At 40.0% G+C, this 25855-nt stretch overlaps 3 protein-coding genes across 9 annotated transcripts in view; 2 read left to right on the forward strand and 1 right to left on the reverse strand.

Moving 5' to 3' along the window:
- Positions 1–5735, forward strand: part of tmem131 (transmembrane protein 131) — a 60592-nt gene extending 54857 nt beyond the window's left edge. Inside the window, exons 32-41 of the mRNA XM_053635825.1 lie at positions 111–280; positions 428–555; positions 702–823; positions 918–1058; positions 1203–1356; positions 2618–2733; positions 2832–2916; positions 3024–3127; positions 3228–3370; positions 4659–5735. Of these exons, the coding sequence (XP_053491800.1) occupies positions 111–280; positions 428–555; positions 702–823; positions 918–1058; positions 1203–1356; positions 2618–2733; positions 2832–2916; positions 3024–3127; positions 3228–3370; positions 4659–4910 (1415 nt within the window). The 3' untranslated portion in view covers positions 4911–5735. The remainder of the gene's footprint in view (positions 1–110; positions 281–427; positions 556–701; positions 824–917; positions 1059–1202; positions 1357–2617; positions 2734–2831; positions 2917–3023; positions 3128–3227; positions 3371–4658) is intronic.
- Positions 5736–6157: 422 nt separating this feature from the next.
- Positions 6158–10125, reverse strand: si:ch211-201h21.5 (uncharacterized protein LOC555526 homolog). 3 transcript variants are annotated; one of them, XM_053635827.1, is made up of 7 exons: positions 10051–10081; positions 9272–9645; positions 8969–9160; positions 8258–8443; positions 8049–8160; positions 7841–7977; positions 6158–7109 (listed from the first exon to the last, which is right to left on the reverse strand). In XM_053635827.1, the coding sequence occupies exons 3-7, from the start codon at positions 9149–9151 to the stop codon at positions 6756–6758; spliced, it is 972 nt and encodes a 323-aa protein (XP_053491802.1). In that variant the 5' UTR covers positions 9152–9160; positions 9272–9645; positions 10051–10081; the 3' UTR covers positions 6158–6755. The 3 variants fall into 3 exon arrangements, with proteins under 3 accessions (XP_053491802.1, XP_053491801.1, XP_053491803.1); XM_053635826.1 differs by lacking the exon at positions 9272–9645 and having other exon boundaries at positions 10051–10125; XM_053635828.1 differs by lacking the exons at positions 9272–9645; positions 10051–10081 and having other exon boundaries at positions 8258–8872; positions 8969–9012.
- A 2782-nt stretch (positions 10126–12907) lies between these two features.
- LOC128614430 (basic immunoglobulin-like variable motif-containing protein) lies at positions 12908–25854 on the forward strand. 5 transcript variants are annotated; one of them, XM_053635701.1, is made up of 10 exons: positions 12908–14875; positions 15095–15630; positions 18964–19093; positions 19189–19284; positions 21130–21234; positions 22884–22978; positions 23627–23759; positions 23990–24073; positions 24528–24624; positions 24765–25854. In XM_053635701.1, the coding sequence occupies exons 1-10, from the start codon at positions 14862–14864 to the stop codon at positions 25065–25067; spliced, it is 1593 nt and encodes a 530-aa protein (XP_053491676.1). In that variant the 5' UTR covers positions 12908–14861; the 3' UTR covers positions 25068–25854. The 5 variants fall into 5 exon arrangements, with proteins under 5 accessions (XP_053491676.1, XP_053491678.1, XP_053491679.1 ...); XM_053635703.1 differs by having other exon boundaries at positions 12908–13479; XM_053635704.1 differs by having other exon boundaries at positions 12908–13361.
- Position 25855: the final 1 nt, after the last annotated feature.

The raw sequence follows: 25855 nt of genomic DNA on the forward strand, positions 1-25855 counted from the left end.
TAAAACCACTGATAGCTAAAGCATTCAATTTGAGTAGTTTGCTGAAAAATTATCTGTGGCCAAGAGACAACATTTTAATCGTAACAATTTTTACTGTGAACAAAATGAAGGGAAAACGAAGAATAAAATGAAGGCTCCAAAAAAGAAAGAGGAGAAAGAGAGGAAAGGAAGGGGAAAGACTCAAGGAGAAGAGCTGAAAGAGGCCCTTGCAGATAATGATGACAGTTCCTCAACTACCACAGAGACCTCCAACCCCGATACAGAGAATAATATTAAAGAGGTATTTAAATACAGCAGCCCGGTCACTTCCATTTCCATGTGCAGTATAGGATGAGATGGTGCCGTTATAGTTGGCTGAAGTTTACATGACTTTTTCTTGTGGGAATTTTATTTATTTATTTATTTATTTATTTATTGAATTACACAGGAACCAGTGAAGAAGGTCAGAATAGTTTCAGTGGAAAAAGAACGGGAAGAAGTTCCTCCCTCGCCCACTAAACCCAAAACCAAGAAACAATCAACCACAAAGAAGGAGAATCAAGTGGAAAAGTCCAGGTTAATTGGAACCCAATTTCTGACTATTTACTTCTTTCACATCCCTTATCTGTCTTTAGTGTTGCTTTTAATATAGCTAGCAATCTTAGTAAACATTCTGACTAGCCTTTTTTGCGCTTACGTACTCATTTTCATCTTCCTTTTAGTTCTCTGGAACTCCCCTATGTCACTCCACTGGAAAACAAACAGCGCAAGACATTCCCCAAAACCGTCATTAACACGGGAACCCAGAATGTCTCCAAACCAAGACCTCCACAGAAACAAAGATGTGAGTGTAACTTCTGGATTAGACAAGGCGTCCTTTGTAACTAATTTCCTATCGAAGCCACTTGGTAATAAACAGCAAACTCTCTCTTTTTCAGTGCCTGGTGGAAAGCTGGAGGAAGGACGTCCGTCTCCGCTGGCCAAGTTCAATGGCTTCATGCAGGACTTTAGCAGCGGCTCAGAGGGGGAGAAAGAATCGCCTCCGCCAGAATGGGACGTCCCACTTAAAGTCAGCAGCCGTAAGTCTGTTAAGCGTGTACCTCGAGCGTGTAAAGGAACCGTCTTTGTCTGTATTCTCACATGGTCTATATGGCATGATCATTCTTAGTTGTAGTTTGTCTGGTAACCATGTACATTTCTGTATTTGTTTTTTCTTGTACCAGAAGCAGACAGTCTTCAGCAGATCTCTTTGCAGACCATGAATGCAGATCTTTTTCTGAAGAGACCCACTTCTGCCATCGCTAGGACTTCACCTCCTCCTACTTCTCCTACCCTGATAAACCGCAGCAGCTATAGCAGCGTGCTCAACACCAGCAGGTAGCTCTTTCCCCATCCTCCATCACACAAACACACGCCCACACTGATGCACCGATATGACCTTTTCCCACCAACAAGCGCTGCTAGTGGTAAGCATGGAGGATTGTACAGATAGCTCTGCGAATTATTTTCATTTCCAAAGTCTTTCAACCTTTCAAAAGACAAAATCAAATATAAAAATATCATCATGGGCAAAACTTCACTTTAGCTATTCTGTGAGTGTGTAGCTGCTTGTAGGACTTTTTGTTGTTGTCGTTCTTATTAGCGTCTGTTTATTTTGTTCCAGTTTTAATAACTGATTCACTGTTTACGCTTTTTAAGAACGTAAAGTGGTCAGCAGGGTTATTGTCCTAGCACTGAAATCCATCCTGGCCCCTTTCATAGCATTGGATCTTGCTTACAGACCCAGCAGCGTTCTGGCCCTGGAACTAAGCCAATATCTTTGGATTGAAGGAAAAGCACAGAATGTTTCAGGCTTAACGTGCCATGCTGGCACCGAAGCTCATGATCAGAAAAGAGCATTGAGAATTCAAAGCCATATACGAGGGAGGACCCAAAAACTAGAATAAAAAAAAAAACTGTGTTGTAAAACATACAGCATTTCTCCTTTAAATCCCCTTTAAAGTACTCTCCTTGTATTGGAGATACACTTGCCGCAGCATTTCTCCCATTCTTGGAAACATTTCCTGTAGTCATCTTTTGTCATCATGTCTAGAGCCTTCTGCGTTTTTATTCTGGATTTCGTCCACAGTGGCGAACCGTTTCATTCGCCCTTCAGTCTCGTTTTTAAATTCCGAAAGAAGGCGCAAGGAACGAGATCTGGCGAATACAGTGGATGTGAAATGATAACCACATTGGTTGGCTAAGCAGTGTGTGCATTTTGTCATGGTGCAAGATCCAGTTCTGGATGTACCACTTCTCCGGACGTTTTTTTTCCTGATGCTTTTTCTGTGCTTTTCCACTGCAAAACACTTGGCTAAAAGCCACTTTTCCGAGCCGAGTTGAGTCGAGCCGCACCGTGCAGTGGAAAAGTGCCATTAGTTCCAGGGCTAGAACGCTGCTGGTCTGTAAGCAGGATCCGGTGATCTGAAAGGGGTCAGGATGGATTTCACTGCTATGATGATGATAATATTTGGGTCCCACCTTGTATATGAATTAAGCCTGATTACTCCTATCTAAGCTCTTAAAGTGTACAAGTATCAGACATTTTTGATCTTGTAAAGTCACTGATTTTCTTTTAATAATCCTCCTTTATTTATAGTGAGGTAATCTCAAAGAAGGCTCCTGGGAACAAACTGGTTAAGTCCACATCTTTACCTGGGCAAAATGGAAATCCCACCTTTGCAGCGGTGGCTGCTGGCTACGACAAAAGCCCTGGTATATAAAAATAAAATAGCTATGTAAATATAACATGATTTATTTTCTGTGTTTAGTGCAGGCATACTGATTGTGTGTGTGTGTGCGTGCATTCACAGGTGGCAGCGGCTCAGGAAAGGCTGAATGTCTTGGAAAGGCGGCCCTACCTCACATGACATCAGTGGAGAGCGACAGCTCTGACAAGCAAGTCAACCATCATTCTCATACACTGTACATGATATCCCACGAGCTGATGCATATATTAAATTGTATTAATAATTTCTATTAAATGTCGATTTTCTCATGATTAGTTCTGGATTATGGAGTCCCATTGAAAACATGAGCAGCACTGGTTATACTTCCATCAATTCGTTCTCGACATTTGGACCGCACAACCCACTCAACTTGACTAGAGGTATACAGACGCAGTGCAACATAAAACACAACTAGCCAACATGCATGTTTAATAAAAATGAAGGTGCTGATGCAAGTTGTTTTGCTGTTTGTGTGTTCAGTGTTCAGTGGTATAACAGGGCCCAAGAATTCGGAGCATCAGTCAACCTGGCCTGAATACACCCATGTACCCTCTTCTATCTGGGACACTGAACGCTCTAACCCCTGGCCTACCAGCAGCGGCTCTCCTACCACTCCAACAACCGTAAGATCCTCCAGGACAACATTACCATGCTGTTATTTAATTTACTGTCCAAGTTACTGAAAGCTTCAGATTGGCAAGTTGTTTGATTAAGATAAAAACAGCTCACATCTCCTAGTCAGAAATATGATTTTATTAGTTGTGTCTGAAACATTACCTGTTTAAAAAAACAAAGAAAGATGGAAAATTTAACTGAATTTAGGCAACTGAAGTAGGCAATGTTTTTATTTAAATACTATACTTGGACTATACTGCGTTAATAGTAATAGCTAATATACATAATAGTATGGCTTGGGAATGTGCCATCCACCATAATTGTTGTGTTAAACAGTTAGGAGGCATTAAAATAATATAACGAGACAATCATACTAATGAATTATTTGCTCCTAAACATCTAGTTAGTTACTTTTCAAATCCAGGGTTGTCATGTTAACTGTGGACAGTGGAATATCATTTTTCATTTTACATAAGGTTATAGAGACACCAAACAATTTCCTACTAGTTGTGTGACTGTCAGTCAGCTTATATGGTTATAGTTTACCTATACAAAGTCTTTTCTCTTTTGAGTTCCCTCTAAGAACATGAGGCAGCATTATTTGTCACAAACTACAATATACAAAATTGTATATACAAAATACAATAGGATTTTTCTGTTGGATTTTGGATTACTGCAGAAAATAAATTCTGTGCCCAACAAAAGTTTGATTCTTACACGTTTTTCATCAAGATAATCTTCACAAATGAAGACAATTTGTATTAATTTTTAAGCCTAAACACAATATTCTAAAATAAAGAAAGTTAAGCTATAAACTAACTTGCACCACATTCACATGACCTCAACGCCACCACTACTACTACGCTTTATAGCACTACAGTTGGAAAATATTAGAAATTGATACATCAAGTTGGAATAGTTTGCAAGAACGGGAGTATAAACACACCGAGGCTGTATTAGAGGAGTTTTCTTGTTCAAGTTTTCCTGTTTTAATGTCCCCGATTAACTACTGTAGTCTCATTTAGCCACTTGTTAGCAACCGCCTTTTTTAAGACACGTCAAAAAACATCTCAAGTGGGGTATTACTGATATATTTTATGGTGTAGAATAAAATGTGAAAATATCTTGAAATTTCAGGCGTTTAACCAAAAAAAACACCGAATTCGGGTCGATGGAACCCGAAAGTGCAAAAATGCTAACTCGTCTCTGGGTTTTAGGACTCATTTTTGCAGTGCTCTATATTACTTTACAGTTCTCTAGATTACTCTGTAACCTTTGACCCATCTGTGTCTGTAGACCATGCTGGGGAAGTCTCGGAACCCCTGGTCTCCTAGTCTGTCCTTCAGCAACTCCATCTGGTCTACGGGTCCTGACTCCACCCTACACTCCTCACCAATCACCGATTTGGTCAGCCACACGGCTCCAGCCACTCCTGCCCCCACCGACCTCGGCCACACCTACAATCCCTGGAACGGATGGCCACCATCACTGAGCCGCTGGAACTCCGATCCCTGGCCCAGCAACCCTGACAGCAACAACACTAACTAACAAGACGAAGGAACATCGGCCCCCTGCAGCAACAAAACAAATGTAGTCACTGTTTCTGTTATTAGGGTTTCTTTAGTTTTCCTTGTTACAAAGGTCCTAGGTATGCTGATATAATTTTAACTGTTAAATCCTTTGGAAAAATTTTGATTGAATTACCCATTGGTTTGTCCATGTTTCTATTTAATTCCCCTCCGAATTCAGATAAAATCTTACAAGTCATTTTATTTCGAGGGGTTACGATATCTCATTTAAGGGAACTGCACAAATTTAGTTACTCAGAGAATTAAGATCTCAATCTAAAGAAATGCTATTGCCCGTTTTTATTATTTTAAAAGTTCTAGATTTTGAGTAATACTGTTTTTCTTTGGAACTAAAGCATATATGGCCCAGTATTACTCTATGGTGTCAAATGCAGTATTACCCAACTATAAATGGAGCACTTTGTGTTAAATCCCACTCTTCAGAAGAAATGGAGTTGCATTCATTTTAGAACCTATTTGGCCAACTCAGTTAATTTCTGGTAACTTAAGTTACAATTAAAGAAGATACAGGATGCTAGTAATTGTGTTATCAGGACCACGGGAGTCTTTGTCCGGTGTTTTATGGTCAATGCCAATTCATGACAGCTTTGAGAATTTGAGGTTTAACTTATTATTTTTATTGGATTCTGGTTAAAGAAAGGTTTATTTGCTAAAATTGGCTTTTAATTTAATGTCTAAAGGAGTTGAAGGTACCTGAAACTGGTTTGTTTTCTACATGGTTCATTTGTCACCATGAGCGAGACATCCGTTACTTTGGTTGAAATAAACATATCAGGCAGCAATATCTACTGTGACGTGGTGGTGTTTTTTTTCTTTTCTTTCTTCCTTTTTCTTTTTAGATGATGTAATTTCTTTTTAAAAAATACTTAAAATTCTGAATTTTGTTACTTTAAGTCATGGCTGTAGGCAATACAACATATTTTAAAAATATGTGTGTGGGCTAAAGTGGCTGTGGCTCAAGTGGTATAGCAGGTTTTCCACTAATCGTAGGGTTGGCGGTTCGATTCCCAGCCCACATGATTCCACATTCCGAAGTGTCCTTAGGCAAGACACTGAACCCCAAGTTGCTCCCGATGGCAAGTTAGCGCCTTGCATGACAGCTGTGCTACCACTGGTGTCGGTGAATGGGTGAATGAGACAATATAAAGTGCCTTGGGAAAAAAAACACTATATAAGTGTAGACCATTTAAAGACGGAGACAACCAGTTTGATTAGAAATTTATTTTTAAACCAGGACAACTATGTGATACTTTGAGTTTGCTCATCAGCAATTTCAGGTGATGTGCACTGTAAATGGACAATATAATTTCATAGATTTGCATTCAAATTCAAATGGCATGATCCTAACCCCATACACCAGCATTAACGCTTCCTTCTAACACAGCCAGTTCCACAATTAAGGCCATAAACAATCAACAGCTCCAGAGGTGTCAAGGGCTGGCCCTGCTATCGGACCTCATACTTCCTATTATTTATAGGGAAAAATCCCTACGAAGCAATATAATATTAACATATTCCATTCGGTGGTGGAAAATCTTGTGAAATTTATTAGCTGAGGTGTGAAACCTACAGGCACAACATTACACAAACATAAATGGATTTGTTTGAGTGTGGCAGCTTGGCACTAGAGTTGTGTTCTTACCGATGTCCTATAAACTCCTATTAATTTAGAAATGCCTAAACAATCCAGATGGTGAAATGAGGCTACTCAGAGGACCTTTAAGATTTTTCCTCAAAATCCAAAATGGATGAGTAGAATATGAAACCTTCGCCCACTGAACCGTTCCGATCTTGCTGTAACTCCTCATGGCTGCTGTAAGGAAGCCATGAGCATGGAGCTGAACTTGGTGAGGTTGCAGGTCTTCATCACAAACACACGATGACTTTTTAGCTTGCCCAAGAAATCCAGTGCCATCATACCTCGACCGAGTTCTCCCTGGATCTCCACCCGAACACTGCACTCCACACTTTCTGTGATCACGCTGCCATCCACACATGCTGCCACAGCATAGGCATCGTAGGGCACGAACCCTGACCCGAAAAGTACATCTTTAGCGTTTCTTCCAGGCTCCTGGGAGAAAGCCCAACATTTGGAGGTGATCGTTTTCATAAAACGAGCAGCTGCAGTGTCCTGGGCAATCAGCTCATCAAAGAACTCCTATAATAAAAGATGAGTTGAAAAAAATGCATGTGCATGCAATCTCAATGAAGTAGGCTAATACATATATGCTACGTTATACTACGATGCTGTCGAACTCTCAAATATGATTGGCCAGAAGGTGTTGGTTAATTTCTCGGTTGCAAGGCAAATCACAGGTCTATATTAATGCACTCTTTCAAATATGTTACTGCTTCTATAGTAACAACTAATTCACAGGAACTTGTATTGCAGATGTGCTGCATAGTCTACACTGAATAATAAACAAATTTTAAAAAACCACACTGTTACGTAACACACAAAAACATCTCATACAGTAGATTTTAGATGAAGTTTTCTGTAAGGAGACGTTTAGTCCATAATCTCCAGTATTAGCGCAGAAGAGTAATAGTGATAACAGGAACTAACTTGTCTCCTGGATGTTCCACAACATTAAATAGCTATCAACCGTACTGTGCTGCGCTGTACGAGAAATAAAACACATCAGATGTGCTGTCATGTGAAAATAATACATTTCTGGGTCGTAGCAGTAACTCCATTTTGTGCCACCTTGTCACTGATCATTCTTCTGTAACAGAACCTCCCATTGTATTTTATACCTTTCTTATTAGTAACAATGATATGGCATTTAAAACAAAACACATTCAAGCATCTTAAGCAAAAGATATTATGAAAGAAGACTATGTGTAGAGAGCTGATGTGATTTTTCCACACAGCTATTTGATTCTTACCCAAGAGAGCTTGTTTCTGCAGGTAAACTCCCAGGTGGCTATGTGTGTGGGACACAGATATTCCTCTAAGACTATATAGGAAGACTCAGGATCCATACAGAAATTAAACTCTGCACATGGCATCAGATTTCCCTTACCTGTGAAGATAAACACCAATCAGAGCAATCCTGCTTGTTCAGTAAGCTCTACAGGGCTCTGATGCTCCTACCTTCCATGTTGCCTCCCATGATGTACAAATCCTTCAGCTTCTGGGGAATGCTGGGATCCAATCTAACAGCCAGAGCTAAATTTGTGAGCGGGCCCAGAGCAACAAGAGAGACCTTTACCGTGAATAAGGCACAGTCAAAACACAGGACGGCAGAAAAACGTTGCCAAGTATAAAATTGTTTACTATTAATTACTATTAGTTTTCCCTACCTGCCCTGGATGCTCATTCACCAATCTGATCAAAGAATTAACCGCATGCTCTTTCTGTATTTGTGTTTTCCAAGTGTCTGAGTCTCTGTCCTGCAAAACGTCTCCCAAACCATCTGTCCCGAAATGATCTTTGAATGGGTTTGTTGCTCCAACCAAACAGCTCGCTGCTCCTCGAAAGACAGGAATCTGAAAAGACGTATGGTCCGACGTAAAGACGAATGCCCACATGACCACAGGGAAGTCTGTTTCTGTGTACACCACGGGTCGGCAAATTATTTGATCAGCTCAACACTTTCACCTTAATTATTTGTCTCTGGTACACCTTGAAATTTAAGTCATATTAAACAAAACCTATGATTATATTTAAGGAATACCACCACATTTTAGCAGTTGTGGTTATGTGCAGCACTGTGGCACAGCTCATAGGGTTTCCACCTCACAGCTCCAGACTCCTTTGTTCAATCCTGAGTTTTCTCTAGTTTCCTCACAAAAACATGCCAGTAGGTTGATTAGCTACTATGTATGGTGCCCTGTGATGGACCAGAGTCCCATCCAGGATGTATTCTCACTCCATGCCCAGAATCTACTGCATCCTTGACCAAGATAAAGCATTTACTGAAAGTAAGTAAGTAAGTGTGATTATTTAGCTTATTCATTTCATTACATTTGAGATATTTTACAGTCAGAAGTTGTGTCGTGCACTGGACCCACCTGAGTACGCTGACACACAAACAGTACACGCAGCACATTCTGACACACATTGTCCACATCAGTGTTTCCAAAGCAGCAGGTGATGCCCAGGATCTTCACATTGGATGAGGCGAGAGCCAGCATTATAGCCTGGGCGTCGTCTATGCCGCAGTCAGTGTCGATAATCATCAGCTTCTGACTCATACTGGTTACCTGGACACCACATTGTTCATTTATCAGTATCGTGACCTTCAGTGAAAATCACTGAGTCTGATTCGCATCTTGCCAAAGAAACTACAGAGCTGCTGAAATTCACAGATATACCTGTCAAATTTCTCACACGTTGAGCTAGACAGTAGAAGCACTGCTTGTGCACTGCTACTGTACAGATGCAAATCCCAGTTAACGAGTCATTTATAACAGTCATTAATTGTTAACTTGTGTTTTCTTCATGACAGTTTGCTTTCTTTCTTCACTGCTTGAAAAGTATTAACACATTCAGGATATTCGGCCTGCAGTTGGATGCTAGGTGATTTAAAAAGCTTGACCATCACATTGCTTGGGCTAATAAGTCTTGCAGCTTTGCAGGGGGCAACACTCCATGCAGTTAGTGCCCTCTTTTCGCAGAACTATCCATCCATCCATCCATCCATTTTCTGTACCACTTATCCTACACAGGGTTGGGGGGAGCCTGGAGCCTATCCCAGGAGACACGGGGCATGAGGCAGGGGACACACTGTATGCGGTGCACAGTCTCACACACTCATACATGGACAATTTGGAAATGCCAATAACATGTCTTTGGGCATGTTAGGAGGAAACCAGAGAAAACCCCCGAAGTACGGGAAGAACATGCAAGCTCCGTGCACACAGGCCAGAGGTGGGATTCGAACCTACAACTGTAGAGGTGTGAGGGGTCACAAGAGGAGTGACTTTTACAGAGAAATTTTTGATAGTAAGGTAATGCCAGTGAAGCTGTTCTGAACTGAGTTAGAGTAACATTAATCAACAGGAATCAGGAAATTCTGGGACAAGGATTAGAGCAAGTTATATACAATTAAAAATGGAGTAATAGCATTTTAAGATTTGTAAAACAGACAGACCTAAGGGAGCAGGTTAGGGCTGTGATTTTGGTGCGTCCAAGTGCAGTAGATCTGGGGAAAATACAACAGGTCCACAAATCACTCTCAGCAAAGAAACGAGAGCAAAGTCCAAAACTACGGAAGCCCTAAGCGCTCATCCATTTTTTTTCCTTTCGTGATCACGACTTAATTTTCTCGTGAATTTGACATAACCAAAAGCCGTTTTCTCACGACTTAATTTTCTCGTGAATTTGACATAACCAAAAGCCGTATTCTCACGACTTAATTTTATCCTCTTGGGGAATAGGACTGGTGTTAGTGTTGGCGCTCTCAAAACACTGCTTCATGAAGCTTCGAAATCTTTATAAATCTTTTGTTTCGACTCAGTGGTTCGGTTCGTGTATCAAATTGGGCAAGTCACGTGATTTCAGCAAACGCGGTTTGGTCATTACTGTTTCGAAATTCCCATGGTTCGCCGCTAGGGGGTGTTGATCTCCAGGTGAATCAATGAACCAGTGTTTAATATATCATTTGAACTGTTCTCCAGTTTTATTATGTAGGTTTATAAAACTGAAATGATTCAATAGTCAGTGCTCGCCTCAGGATGCCTTGTAAATCATCTGACGTGAAATCTCACCAAACGTCCTGATAAAAATAAAGAAGACATGGCCAGATGGTTATTACGTAGGCGAGAGAGAATTTAGACAGTTTTGCATTTTCCATGAAAAGATAACCTATAGTTATTCAAAAAAGGAGCCTACAGGTTACAAAACCAAGCTCATGTAGTTGTCAGACAGATGTTAAAAACTCAACAATAAAAAAAACATGCTAATTTTTAAACGGCTCTTGCAACGATGTGGACAGGGACACACACTTGCTTGTTTGACACAAACAACATGTGTTATATTCGTCAGTGCTTGTCTGACTCGTTGTCAAGGCTGTTTCAGAGCAACACCTGCAAGTGACCACTAGGTGTCACCGTGGAGGCGGGTGTCGGATTGTTTCGAAGCCTCGACACAAAACGGCACATTTGCTTCAACTGCTTGAGTGTTCCACGAAGCTTCCCTCTGCCCACCACTAGTGTTACATGCACATTGGCATCTTCGCCATCATAAATGTAATAACTGCTCGCTGTAGAGATGGACTTTAACTCCACATTAAGAGAGAGGGGTGCCCCCTGCTCAAGTGTAGGCCACTCTGGAAGTTAGCATCACCCTGGTTCCCTCGACAAAATGCCAAAATGATTTTTCAACTGGCTTTTGGATTATTGCAGAAAATAAATTCTGTGACCAACAAACGTTTATGATTCTTACATGTTTCGTTCGTTAAGATCATCTTCACAAATAAACACAACTTTTATGAATTTTGAAGCCTAAATACAATCGCCAGAAGTAAAAAAAAAAAAAAAAAAAAACTACTGTGAGGCTATAAACGAATTACATCACGGTCGCATGAGTTCAACGTCACCACCACTATGTTTCCGACAACTTTTTCAATGTTTATTTAAAAAACAATACAATTGGAAAATACGATAAACTGATAAATCTACAACTTGGAAAGTTTGAGTTGGAATACTTTGCAAGAGTGGGAGTATACACACAACGAGGCTGTAGTAGACGAGTTTTCCTGTTCGGCGTGATGACGTTTAATATCCCCGACAACCATCGTAGTCTCATTTAGCCACTTATTAGCAACCGTCTTTTTCAAGATACGTAATAGCTTTTTTAAAAATCCTGAGTGGAGTATTACTGATTATGTCGTGATATAAAACGCGAACATGTCTTTGGCTTGTGTTAACCACAGACCTTATTTCAGGCTTTTAACCAAAACCCCATTGACTTCTGGACGATGGATGTCCAGTACACAGAAAAATTAAGTCGAGATCCCGAGAAAACAACAAAGGAAAAAAATAATAATGCACGTACACTTAAGGGTTCCATACAAAACTTTTTTTTTAGAAAAAAAAGTTTCAGTTTTTCACAGTCCACTAGGTGAATAAAAGCTTAAAATGTAATTCGCTTAGAGTCCTGTAACATGGTGTTTAATGCAAATTTATTTATATTTATATCGGGATCAGGATTTGTATTTTTAATCCACGTACGCCGTATTTTCCATAAACACTAGCTTTCATTGAACCTTTTGTAGTGCTTAATTCTTTTATTTCAATAGTATTCTAACACTACGACAACGTTTCAGTGCCACGTAAAATGTTTTTTCAAATATAAGAAGAAGATTACGAGAATAAGGTTGTAATATTTTCAGAATAAAGTCGTAATTTTGACGTGAACGTGTTTGAAGTGATGTAGTGTACAAGCAGGTCTGAGCCAGTGAATTGAAATTAGTCTAACGGTGAACCACTGTGGTAAAGTTGGATTGTTGCATTCGGTACACATTCGAGATTCGCTCTCCTATTTCTCAAGAAATAAACAAAAAAATGTGTATTTTCTTGCTCTGGAGTGGACAGAAAACAAAGCACAACTGAATATATATATATAAATACACCTTTGGTCCTTTTTGTGTATTTATTTTATTGAGAACTAGAAGAGCGAATCACGAATCTGCGAATGTCCAATATAAAGTTAAATTTACCACGGTGTAATTTTGACTTCATTCTCAAAATATTGCGATTTAATTTTGTATTGCTATGACTTTGTTCTCAAAGTATTACTTTATTCTTGTATTATTATTATTATTATTACATGGCACTAAAATGCCACAGCTGACTATAATCCGACTATAAAAAATAGTCATTACAAACATTTATATATGTATATATATATATATATATATATATATATATATATATATATATATATATATATATATATATATATATATGGCAGCATATTAAAAAATGGCAACATAGCTGGTCGTTAATTTAAAATAAATGTATATTTATTTATATTTTTGTACAAGTATCCAGACATCATCTGCGCGATGTATGCGTAATTGGAGCGCTCCCTTCGCCCCTAAAAGACTCCCGACGCGGCTTTGCTTCTTCACCTGTTAAAGCAAACCGCAGAGATGGGGGGAGGGGCGCTTCATGCTCACCTTTCTCAGCCTTTTAGTAGGCACTTCTCATAATATTGATCAGTTTCTGGTTTTGCTGTACTTATAAAATGGTCACTTATCAAATTTAAAGTCAGAATTGCTCGTCTTCAGCATCGCATATTTGTCATATAGTTTTTTTTTTTTTTTTTAGGTATGTGATCAACCCTCCTTTATTTTCCGTTTGGTATAAACCAGCGGAGTCCCTTTAACAGAAGGCCAGAGTGTTCACAAGTCGTGTTGTTTTTTTAATCGTTTGTTGATGCGGTGTTTATAACGTGAAGGTACGTGTACATATCCTGTTTTTATTTAGATTATTTAGCATTAGACGCACATATGTGTTATATTTTTTGGATATTTTGACGGTATTCCTGGCTGAACATCAGGTCGCCCCCGTCTAGGGTGGGTAATGTTGTTGTTTAATCTTTGTCTTGTGATGCTACATTGTAGCTGTATAGTCTAATGTCAGCATTGCTGAGTCTGTACACAGCGTCTCTGTTCAGCCGCCTTTTCTTTTTTGTGTTTGTACAGAAACACTAACAAAACAATCTGATGTGAATTTAGATTTGTTGTTGTTGATGATGATGTTTATGATGCCGTAGGATTAAAAAAAAAATCAAAAGGGATGTAATTTTAGACGCAGGAATTTTTCTCTACTATTTTTTTATATTGTAGTCTTTGGTTTTTATTTATTATAGTATACAGTATATTATTCCTATTTTTATTGTGGCAGTGTGCGGCCTTATTGTTTATGACTGTGTGGCTCAGATGTAACACACCCAGCATATAGGTCTATATTCTCTCTCTCTCTCACACACACACACAAAACAGTAAGAAAAAATATTTTCCATATAAATTATTATTTTTGTTTGAGATGGGCTGAGGAGCATACACACCTGTCAGTAAATATCCCTGAACACGTGACCACTGTTGGCAATTAATTAAGTAAACTTATTACAGTGCAGTATACATTATCAAATGTTAAGCAACAATTAGAGTGATTTTATGCACTTGTATAAAGACCTTTTTAACATCTGGATTTTCCCCCCCAATACAATAAAAAGTCATAAACATTTCTCATACTTATACCCATTTCATTCATTCATTCTTCAGTAAGTGCTTTATTCAGGTTAGGGTTGCAGTGGATCTGGATCTCAAGAACACTAGGATGAGGAAAACACCCTGTATGGGACACCAGTTCATCACAGGTCACATTCGCAAACACATTCACGTGTTTTAGAGTGGTCAGTCAACCTAGCAGTGTGTTTTAGGAGGAGGAAACCAGTGTGGACACGGGGATTACACATATTACGTACAGAAAATCCACTCACAGTAATCTGAGCAAACTAGAGACCCTGGATAATCCAGTTCTAGAGTATTCAATTTGAAACCATTTCTTGAAGTATATACACTAAATGGTCAAAAGTATGCAGACACCTGACAGTCACACCCGTATGTGGTTCTTCCCCCAAACTGTTGGCCACAAAGTTTGAAGTGCACAATTGTTTAGAATGTCTTTTGTATACTGTAGCAGTACAGTATCTCGACACTTTAAATAAGAGGCCCAAACGTGTCCAAGCATGACAGTGCCCCTGTGCATAAAGCGAGCTCCGTGAAGACATGGTTTGTCAGTGTTTATTTGCAAGAACTCAAATGGTCTGCACAGAGCCCTGACCTCAACCCCAAGTCAAATGCAGACTGTACACAAGGCCTCCTCAGAAGAGTGGAGGTTGTTGCAAGAGCAAAGGGCACTAAATCTATGATGGGATGTTCAACAAATACATATGGGTTTGATTGGGTGGGTGTTCACATACTTTTGGCTGTATGTATGTATGTATGTATGTATGTATGTATCTATCTATCTACCTATCTATCTGTCTATCTATCATTGTGGATTATTGTCCATGCATGCAAGCACGGTGTGTCCTGAAGTCACTGCTTTGGTTTTGATTTCTTGGTTAACTCTATCTGCTGAGTTGTTCTTCTTATTCATATTCACTTGCCTTTTCTAAAACAGGGCCAAGGAATCACATCAGACCAAAACCAACCAACAGGCAATCTTCTTGTCATCCAAGTGTTCAATGCCTAACACTGCAGAAAGTGAAGGCGGTAACATATCTGGTGCCAAGGATCCGGCACCCCCATCACGGTTGCCGGTCCAAGACAATGAGCACGGCTTCCTGAACCCGTTCAGCTGTGATACGCAGCGTGCCAGACGGGCCTCCAGCGCCGAGCTGCAGCTCCCATGGACATGCCCGGTCACACATTCCCGGGAAAAATTCTACACAGTGTGCTCTGATTATGCACTGCTCAACCAAGCCCGTCCAATCCTAACCCCCAGAGATGTTCCCCAGTCCAGCCATGACTGCAGCACACCACTGAGTCAATCAAACATCATCACTATCTCCCAGGGTCGGGCTGGAGGAATCCGTTCACCTTCAGGTGATGCCTGTGATATAGAAGAGACATTGTCCAGCAACTCCAAGCCCATTTTAGCCTGGGAGATTGACACCACCGACTTTGATGCAGTTTTAACCCGAAAAGCCAGGACAGGTCAGATTTATTAGTAATTGTTTTATACATGTTGTTTCTTAAAAAATGAGAATTGAGTACAGATTTAGATCAGCCACCTTCTGCATGTGTAAAATGACTACCTAGTCATTGTGCAGAGTTTTCTGTATGAATCTATTTGAAGCTCCACACTTGCTGCTAGTGAGGAAAGGCAAATTATTTGTCCTACAGGCCATCTGTTAATGTTGCTTATGTAACCTTACAGTGGTGCCTAAAAGTTTGTGAACCCTTTAGAATTTTCTGCATTTCTGAATAAATATGACCTAAAACAGCATCAGATTTTCACACAAGTCCTCAGAGTAGATAAAGAGAACCCTATTAAAGAAATGAGAAAAATATTATACTTGGTTACTTGTTTATTGAGGAAATTGATCCAATATTACATATCTGTGAGTGACACTCTTGTGCAGCAATAACTGCAAATAAACGTTTCCAGTGCTTGCTGATCAGTCCTGCATGTTGGCTTGGAGGAGATCTAGCCCATTCCTCAGTACAGAACAGCTTCAACTCTGGGATGTTGGTTGGTTTCCTCACATGTACTGCTTGCTTCAGGTATCAACACAACATTTCTATTGAATTATGGTCAGGACTTTGACTTGGCCATTCCAAAACATTAATTTTATTCTTCTTTAACCATTGTCTGGTAGAACAAATTCTGGCTTGTCCACATGATCTTTAGCAAACTGCAGAGGAGTAGCAATGTTCTTTTTGGAGAGCAGTGGTTTTTGCCTTGCAACCCTGCCATGCACACCACTGGGGTAGAGTGTTCTCCTGATGGTGGACTCATGAACATTCAACATTAGCCAATGTGAGAGAGGCCTTTAGTTGATTAGAAGTGACCCTGGGTTCCTTTGTGACCTCGTGGACTATTACACGTCTTGCTCTTGGAGTGCTCTTTGTTGGTCAATCACTCCCGGGGAGGGTAACAATGGTCTTGAATTTTCTCAATTTGTACACAATGTATCTGCATGTGGATTGGTGGAGTCCAAACTCTTTTAGAGATGGCTTTCTAACCTTTTCCAGCCTGATGAGCATCAACAGCTCTTTTTCTGAGGTCCTCAGAAATCTCCTTTGTTTGTGCCATGATAAACTTTCACAAACATGTTATGAAGATCAGACTTTGATAGAGCCCTGTTCTTTAAATAAGACAGGGTGTGCACTCACACCTGACTGTCATCACATTGATTGAAAACGCCTGACTCTAATTTCGCCTTCAAATTAACTACTAATCCCAGAGGGTCACATACTTTTTCCACTCAATATTGGATCATTTTTCTCAATACATTAATGCCCAAGTATAATACTGTTGTCTCGTTCATTTAATTGGGATATCTTTTTCTATTTTAGGAACTTGTGTGAAAATCTGATGATGTTTTAGGTCATATTTATGCAGATACAGTGAGGGGGAAAAGTATTTGATCCCCTGCTGATTTTGTACGTTTGCCCACTGACAAAGAAATGATCAGTCTATAATTTTAATGGTAGATTTATTTGAACAGTGAGAGACAGAATAACAACAAGAAAATCCAGAAAAACGCATGTCAAAAATGTTATAAATTGATTTGCATTTTAATGAGGGAAATAAGTATTTGACCCCTCTGCAAAACATGACTTAGTACTTGGTGGCAAAACCCTTGTTGGCAATCACAGAGGTCAGACGTTTCTTGTAGTTGGCCACCAGGTTTGCACAGATCTCAGGAGGGATTTTGTCCCACTCCTCTTTGCAGATCTTCCCCAAGCCATTAAGGTTTCGAGGCTGATGTTTGGAAACTCGAACCTTCAGCTCCCTCCACAGATTTTCTATGGGATTAAGGTCTGGAGACTGGCTAGGCCACTCCAAGACCTTAATGTGCTTCTTCTTGAGCCACTCCTTTGTTGCCTTGGCCGTGTGTTTTGGGTCATCGTCATGCTGGAATACCCATCCACGACCCATTTTCAATGCCCTGGCTGAGGGAAGGAGGTTCTCACCCAAATTTGACGGTACATGGCCCTGTCCATCGTCCCTTTGATGCGGTGAAGTTGTCCTGTCCCCTTAGCAGAAAAACACCCCCAAACCATAATGTTTCCACCTCCATGTTTGACGGTGGGGATGGTGTTCTTGGGGTCATAGGCAGCATTCCTCCTCCTCCAAACACGGCGAGTTGAGTTGATGTCAAAGAGCTCCATTTTGGTCTCATCTGACCACAACACTTTCACCCAGTTGTCCTCTGAATCATTCAGATGTTCATTGGCAAACTTCAGACGGGCATGTATATCTGCTTTCTTGAGCAGCGGACCTTGCGGGCGCTGCAGGCTTTCAGTCCTTCACGGCGTAGTGTGTTCCCAATTGTTTTCTTGGTGACTATGGTCCCAGCTGCCTTGAGATCATTGACAAGATCCTCCCGTATAGTTCTGGGCTGATTCCTCACTGTTCTCATGATCGTTGCAACTCCATGAGGTGAGATCTTGCATGAAGCCCCAGGCCGAGGGAGATTGACAGTTCTTTTGTTTCTTCCATTTGCGAAAAATCGCACCAACTGTTGTCACCTTCTCACCAAGCTGCTTGGCAATGGTCCAAGCCCATTCCAGACTTGTGTAGGTCTACAATCTTGTCCCTGATATCCTTGGAGAGCTCTTTGGTCTTGGCCATGGTGGAGAGTTTGGAATCTGATTGATTGACTGCTTCTGTGGACAGGTGTCTTTTATACAGGTAACAAGCTGAGATTAGGAGCACTCCCTTTGCTGGGAGCCAGAAATCTTTCTGATTGAGAGGGGGTCAAATACTTATTTCCCTCATTAAAATGCAAATCAATTTATAACATTTTTGACATGCGTTTTTCTGGATTTTCTTGTTGTTATTCTGTCTCTCACTGTTCAAATAAATCTACCATTAAAATTATAGACTGGTCGTTTCTTTGTCAGTGGGCAAACGTACAAAATCAGCAGGGGATCAAATACTTTTTTCCCTCACTGTATATAGAAAATTACAAAGGGTTCACAAACTTTCAAGCACCATTGTATGTCATGTTTCAGTGACGTAACTTGTGGGTCATCCATCTCCATGCTTCCAGTGTACAGAGATCGTGTTAAATCTAATGAAATCAATCAAACTACCAAATTGAAAGAAGACAATCACTTTTGAAAATTGACGTATCCTTTGCTATGTTTAAATCTTATACAAGCCAGACAAAATCTTCTGAAATTCACGACAGCTCTCCACTTCATAGCGGAGTTCTTGTTAAGCATACATTATACGGCGTAAAGCCAGAAGAAGTTAATTTGAACACACACGCGCACACACACACTACCTGTGTAACATTTCTCACATATTTACAGGTAATATAAAGAAATCTGGCTTGAAGAAAATGAAGTCGTCTGACCGATCGAGCAGAAATGTGCTGGATTTTCCAGCACAAGCGTCTCTGGAAGAAATCAAGCAGAGAAAAGTCCTGGACTTGCGCAGATGGTATAAGTGCAGCTCTTAATCTCTTATCTATTAGTCTGAGAAAATAACAACAGACACAACACATTTTGTTTTTGTTCCTCTTTTTACCTCTTTAGGTACTGCATCAGCCGTCCTCAGTACAAAACATCATGTGGAATTTCCTCACTCGTCTCTTGCTGGAACTTTCTGTACAGTACTCTCGGAGCTGGAAGGTACATAACTGATTCATGCATGAAAGGGCTAACAAGCTCTAGAGTTAATTCTAGATGTGTCTTTTTAATTCAGTAAGTTCTTTGCAGTTGCCTCTCATTGTGGGGGAAAAAGTGTTAATGGCAGGGAAAGCAGGCTGTCATCAGGTGGTGATGAGAGAGGTCATCGGAGAATGGCCAGACTGGTTTGAGCTGACAGAAAGGCTACAGTAACTCAGATAAGGACTCTGTAGTGAGCAGAAAAGGATCTCACAATGTACATGTCGAACCTTGAGGACCATGTCGTGCAAAACTGGACAGGTGAAGACTGGAAAAATGTAGCCTGGTCTGATGAATCTCGATTTCTTCTGAGGTACACAGATGGTAGGGTCAGAATTTGGTGTCAACAGTCCAGGTTTGTGGAGGAGGTGTAATGGTGTGGGGAATGTTTTCCTGGCACACTTTTGGCCAGTTAATACCAATCAATCATCGCTTGAATGCCACAGCCGATGTGAGTATTGTTGCTGACCATGTGCATCCCTTCATGGCCACAATTTTGGCCACACATCTTCTAATGGCTACTGCCAGCATGATAATAGCCTTTTTTGCCTCAAAAAAACCCAAAAGTCTCAAACTGGTTTCATGAACATGACAATGAGGAGTTCAGTGTTCTTCACTGGCCTTCCCAGTAACCAGAGCTGACTCCAATAGAACATCTTGGGGATGTGGTAGAATGGGAGATGAAATGCATGAAAGGGAACCTGAAAAGTCTACAGGAATTGTGAGATGCAATCATGTCAACATAGACCATAAGAATTGCCAACATGCCATGAAGAATTGAGGCTGTTTTGAAGGGTATCCAGTATTGGTAGTGTTCCTAATAAAGTGCTCAGTGAGTATATGTGTTAACCAGTGTTACATACCAAATTACAGGTGTATTTTGATTAATGTTCAAAATATTTGTATCTATATTCATATTTAAATCCACAGTGGGCATGGCCTAAATGTGGGCTCTTTTTTAGGGATAAGAACTCCATAGAAAAGTATTCGCCCTATTGTTTGGGGATTGTGGGTTCAAATCCCAACGATATCACAGCCATCCATGGCCAGGAGCCAAGGGAGCGAAACTGGCCATGGGAATGGGAGGGATGGGATACTCTCTCTGCCCTATCCATCACAGCTACACTAGCCAGTCAGAGGGGTTTGTGAACTCATGTATGTGGAAGATTGAGGCCGAGTGTGTTAACCCTGCCCTGTTATGCAGCAGTAGCAAGAGTTTGAAAAGATTAGGTTGGCTAGCTTCATGTGTCTCAAAGGAAGCACATGTTAGCCCTCACCCCCCTGGTGATATCGGTCACGTGATAGGAGAATGGAAATTGGCAGATGACTAAAGTGGGGAAACAAATTTGTCTTCATAATTGGTCACAACTAGAGACATGCCTATAGTCTTCTCTAAGGAATTTAGTTTTATTAGTTCTTTAGTTTAATTTACTTTTTTTGTTTAAATTAGGCTACAAATAGTAGCCAATTTAAACCGCTGAAATCCTGACCAGGCATTGCCCATTCATATTTGGTGTTAATAAAACACATTTATATTAATAAAAGTGGCCTTCTTTATCCTTCATATCTGATTCCTCATACCCCCATGAAAGTAGAAACCTACCGCTTTTGTGACTTTTTTTCTCTAGTCTCAACCAAATGCCCTGTGAACCTTTCTAGCAAGTTTTATTTAAAGAAAGAAAGAAAGATGAAGAATGCACCTCTTATTCATATCCATTTAGAACACATTATCTGTCCGATCTGAATAATATATTTGTATTTGGTTACACTCATAATGAATAGCAACTTTTTAATTTTTTTTTGTATCAGCCTGCCACCCATCTCCCAGGAGGAGGCCTTACATATTCTCGGTTTCCAGCCTCCATTTGAAGAGATCAAGTTTGGGCCTTTTACTGGGAATGCGACTTTAATGAGGTATGATTGTTCTGCTTACCCTGCTGGAAAGTTTTGTGTTTTTTTGAAGTACAGTGCTGTGAAAAAGTATTCTGTTTAAAAGTATATTGATTTCTTCTGTTTTTGTGTATAGCTCATACTAAATAGTTTTAGATCTTCAAACGAAATACAACATAAAACAAAGGCAATCTGAGTAAACACACAATAGTTTTTATGTATTTTAATTGAAGCAAAAAAGAATTCCGAAGTCCAACACTGATCACCCATGTGGAAAAACTAATTGCCCCTTCAACTTAAAATCTGGTTGTGCCAACTTTAGCAGCAATAACTGCAACCAAACGCTTCCGATAACTGGAGATCAGGCTTTACAGCGCTGTGGTGGAATTTTGACCCACTCTTCTTTGCAGAACTGCTTTAGTTTAGCCACATTGGAGGTTTTTCGAGCAAAAACTGCCTGTTTAAAGTCCTGCCACAGAATCTCAAATGGTTCAAGTCAGGACTTTGACTAGGCCTCTCCAAAACATGAATTGTGCTTCTTCTTTTTTTTTTTTTTGAGCCATTTAGAGGTGGACTTATTCCTATGCTTTGGATTATTGGCTTGCTGCATAATCCAGTTGCGCTTGAGTTTCAATTTACAGACTGAAGACCGGACAGAATTCATGTTTCCCTCAATTATTACAAGTTGCCCAGGCCCTGAAGCTGCAAAGCATCCCCACACCATCACACTACCACCACCATGCTTGACCGTAGGTACGATGTTCTTTTTGTGTAATTCGGTGTGTGGTGTTTTGTTTACACCAGATGTAACAGGACCCAAACAGTTCCACTTTCTATTCATCAGTCCACAGAACATTCTCCCAAGAGGGTTGAGGATTATCAAGATGTGTTTTGGCAAAATTCAAATGAGCCTTAATGTTGTTCTAGGTTAGCAGTGGTTTTCGCCTCGCCACTCTTCCATGGGTGTCATTTTTGCCCAGTGTCTTTCTGATGGTGGAGTCATGAACACTGACCTTTATTGATGCGAGAGAGGTCTGTAGGTTCTTTGATGTTGTCCTTGGCTTTTTTGTGACTTGCTGGATGAGTATTTGCTGTGCTTTTGGAGTAAAAAGGTTCATTACCTGTTTCCATTTGGAGATAATGGCTTTCACTGTGGTTCTTTGGAGTCCCAGAGCCTTTAAAGTAGCTTTGTAACCCTTCCCAGACTGATGTATTTCAATCACCTTCTTCATCATTTCTGGAATTTCTTTCAACTTTGGCATAGTGTGTTACTGGATGACCTTTTAACTGTTGATATGATTGATAAGTCGCTCTGGATAAGGGTGTCTGCCAAAATGCCAAATGAACAGGGTTTGCAGCAATCAGGGCTGGTTCTGTCTAGTCCAGATGAACTCCATTATGAATGTAGTTTCATAGATTTGGGGAATTAGTAACTATAGGGGCAAATACATTTTCACACATTGGTATTGGATAACTTTTTTGTTTCAATAAATAACATTAATTTAAAAACTGTATTTCGTGTTTACTCAGGTTGCCTTTCTTTTATCTTAGATTTTGTTTTCATTTCTGAAACAATTTAGTATGAGCTATACACAAAAACAGAAGAAAAAGACTTTCACAGCACTGTACTTGATAGTTATATTCTCACAGTCTCTGTTCTTGTTTTGGCACAGATGGTTCAGACAGATCAATGACCATTTCCGTGTTCGAGGATGCTCTTATATTCTATATAAACCCCATGGGAAGCACAAGACAGCAGGAGAGACGGGTGAGTTAAATATTAAAAATCACTTTAAAATTGATTTACATATTGTGAACTTTAGAAGTGTTTGACGCCATATTTAGGGGAAAAAATCCAAACACAACATAAAAAGCATTGGTCTATAATGAATACACTGTAATCATATAATCATGTAACAAGACTGATTTCAGAATAAGAAATATACAAATCAGAAATATTCTGAACTCCATGTACCCATGCTTTGTATACTTTTTCTTTACTTTTGCTTGCCATTGTTGCCCTTTCCCATCAACTCAAGAATATGGTTTGTGTTTTAACCACCTTTCACACATTAACAGAGGGCATTTCTAAGTGATCCTACTTTTACTAGTGGTACCCGACATCTACAAATTAGTCTGAGAAAATCACAGACCATGAACCTGGGACCAGTCCCAGGTTCATGGTCTGTGATTTTCTCAGACTAATTTGTAGACGTCATCGGGTACTGCTAGTAGGATCATTTAAAAATTACACTGTCATATATGTCACTATGAAATACTAACCACTGTAGTTTCTGTGTTTGTTACCAAATTGCTGCAGAACATATTACTGATTTTTTTTTTTTTTTTTTTTTTTTAAATGACCATGCATATATTAATGAAATGTAACATTTGTGATGTTGCTTCCCTTGATTAGCTGAAGGAGCATTGCTTAAGCTGACCCAGGGATTGAGAGATGAATCTATGGCCTATATTTACCACTGTCAGAACCACTACTTCTGTCCTGTGGGCTTTGAAGCTACACCATTAAAAGCAGCCAAAGCTTACAGGTACACTGCATAAACAATTGCTTTCTTCCTTTATTTAGTCATTCTTTGTTGCACTTGGGGGGGAAAAAGTGATCTCTTGTCAACGATTATTCTCCCAGCAGTATCCTTACATGATAACACTGAAACTGTACACAGCAGTAGATAATCAATTAGAATAGCATTCCATGTTTTTTAATAGGTTGGAATCCTTTTTAAAAAAATAATTTAACATTTACTTTCTTTACTTTCAGGGGACCACTTGCTCTGAATGAAATGGAGCATTGGATTCTTATTGGGGAACCAAGCAGGAAACATCCTGCCATCCACTGTAAAAAGTACCTTTTCCTTTTATTATTCAACTGCATATGCTGATTATAGTAAGTGTGGGTTACTCTGTGTCATTATGTCCACCCCTCTCAAAAAAAACAAAAAAACAAACCCCATCCTGGTAGGTGGATTGGCTGCATTACACCCCCTAAGTGTGAATGTGTGTGTGTGATGGATTGGTGTCCCACCCAGGGTGCATTCTTGCCTCACGCCCAGTGTTCCTGGGATAGGCTTCGGATCCACCGCTACCCTGACCATGATCAAACGATTACTGAAGAGGAATAAATTAATGGATGGTGATTAGTATTGTAATGTAAGTCTAGTCAGGAAATCCAATGGATATAGATATAGGCATATAAATCAAGAAAATGTGAATTGTAGTTTGAGTCTCTAAAAGCTGCTATGGTTGAATTAGTCATTAGTTTATATTCTGCAAAACCTGATGCCATGCATAAAATTTAGGTGGGCAGATATTGTGACTGACCTGAACACACAGAACCCAGAATACTTGGACATTCGTCATACAGAAAGAGGCATTCAGTTTCGGAAAACCAAAAAGGTTAGTGACTTAAGAATTCCAACATGTCTTGCACCATAATGTGGATATGTGATCAATAAAGACTCATTATAATCAACACTATACATGGGAGGTGCTTACTTATCAATGAAATAACACTTTTCATTTCCTTTTATTTTTAGGTGGGAGGCAACCTACACTGTCTCATGGCCTTCCAAAGGGTGAACTGGCAGAAAATCGGACCTTGGGCACTAAACCTAGAGAATCTGAGGCATGATAACCACCAACAGGGAGCGGATCAGAGGAGCCAGACTTCAGCAGGGGAGGCTGTAAGCGATGGCGAGACCAAACACGGGCACCTGGGCCGCTCTCACAGCACAGGGAATCAGAAATCCGAGCAAGCGTGGAAACGGATCTCCAATACTGCAGAGTACAGCCACAGAGGCTGCCCTGACAGTGACCTGGATGAGGACATCGCTGACTGAAAATGAAGTGGTTATTTTCCATTGGGATTTCTACACAATTTTTTCAAGCCAGGCAAAATTTTGAGGTATATTTGAACTGGGGGGCGGGGATTACTTCTTCTTTTTGATCATTGCAGAGATGTCTCTAGAAATGTGATTGGTAAAAAAACAGGCAGATCAAACAAAAACGTGCAGCTGTCCATAAGCCCAAATGTAAGGCGAGTATTTTATGTGCGTGACGCATTCCATTAGTGTCGTTCAAGTCATGTGCTTCAAAGAAGGACTTTGTTCATAAACACCTGAAGCACAGAATGGGCTAACTTAGTGAGTAAATTACATTACGCATATAATGTATGTTGTGATTAACTTTTAAAGTGCATTAACAGCAGTAGAAGCCATGAGAAAATAGAACGACCACACTGACACGTGTGAAACAGGAGGACTGTTTGATCATGAGTGAGCTCTCTCCTCATTTAAGGTGGTGTAATCACATGGGGGAATAACTGTGAAACGAAACATCAGTGACACTTCTATTATTGTGTATGGTGTCTGAATATCAGTTCTTTGTGAAAAGCTGTAAGAGAGCATGGTAGCTTTCAAATTACGTGATCCGTGGCGTCCGTTGATATTTTTGCCTCAGCAGCATCACGAGTGTGTATTATGACGAGTGTCTACACTTACCTGAAGTCGTACATACATTTTAAAAAAAAAAAAAAAAAAAAAAAAAGAGTGTGAACTGGAAATAGGTGGTCGCTTTTATTTCTTAATAAATATTTATACAATTTCTTGTAAAAATAGTGGTCCACTGA

The sequence above is a fragment of the Ictalurus furcatus genome, chromosome 11 (assembly GCF_023375685.1).
Source record: "Ictalurus furcatus strain D&B chromosome 11, Billie_1.0, whole genome shotgun sequence".
Taxonomy (NCBI): domain Eukaryota; kingdom Metazoa; phylum Chordata; class Actinopteri; order Siluriformes; family Ictaluridae; genus Ictalurus; species Ictalurus furcatus.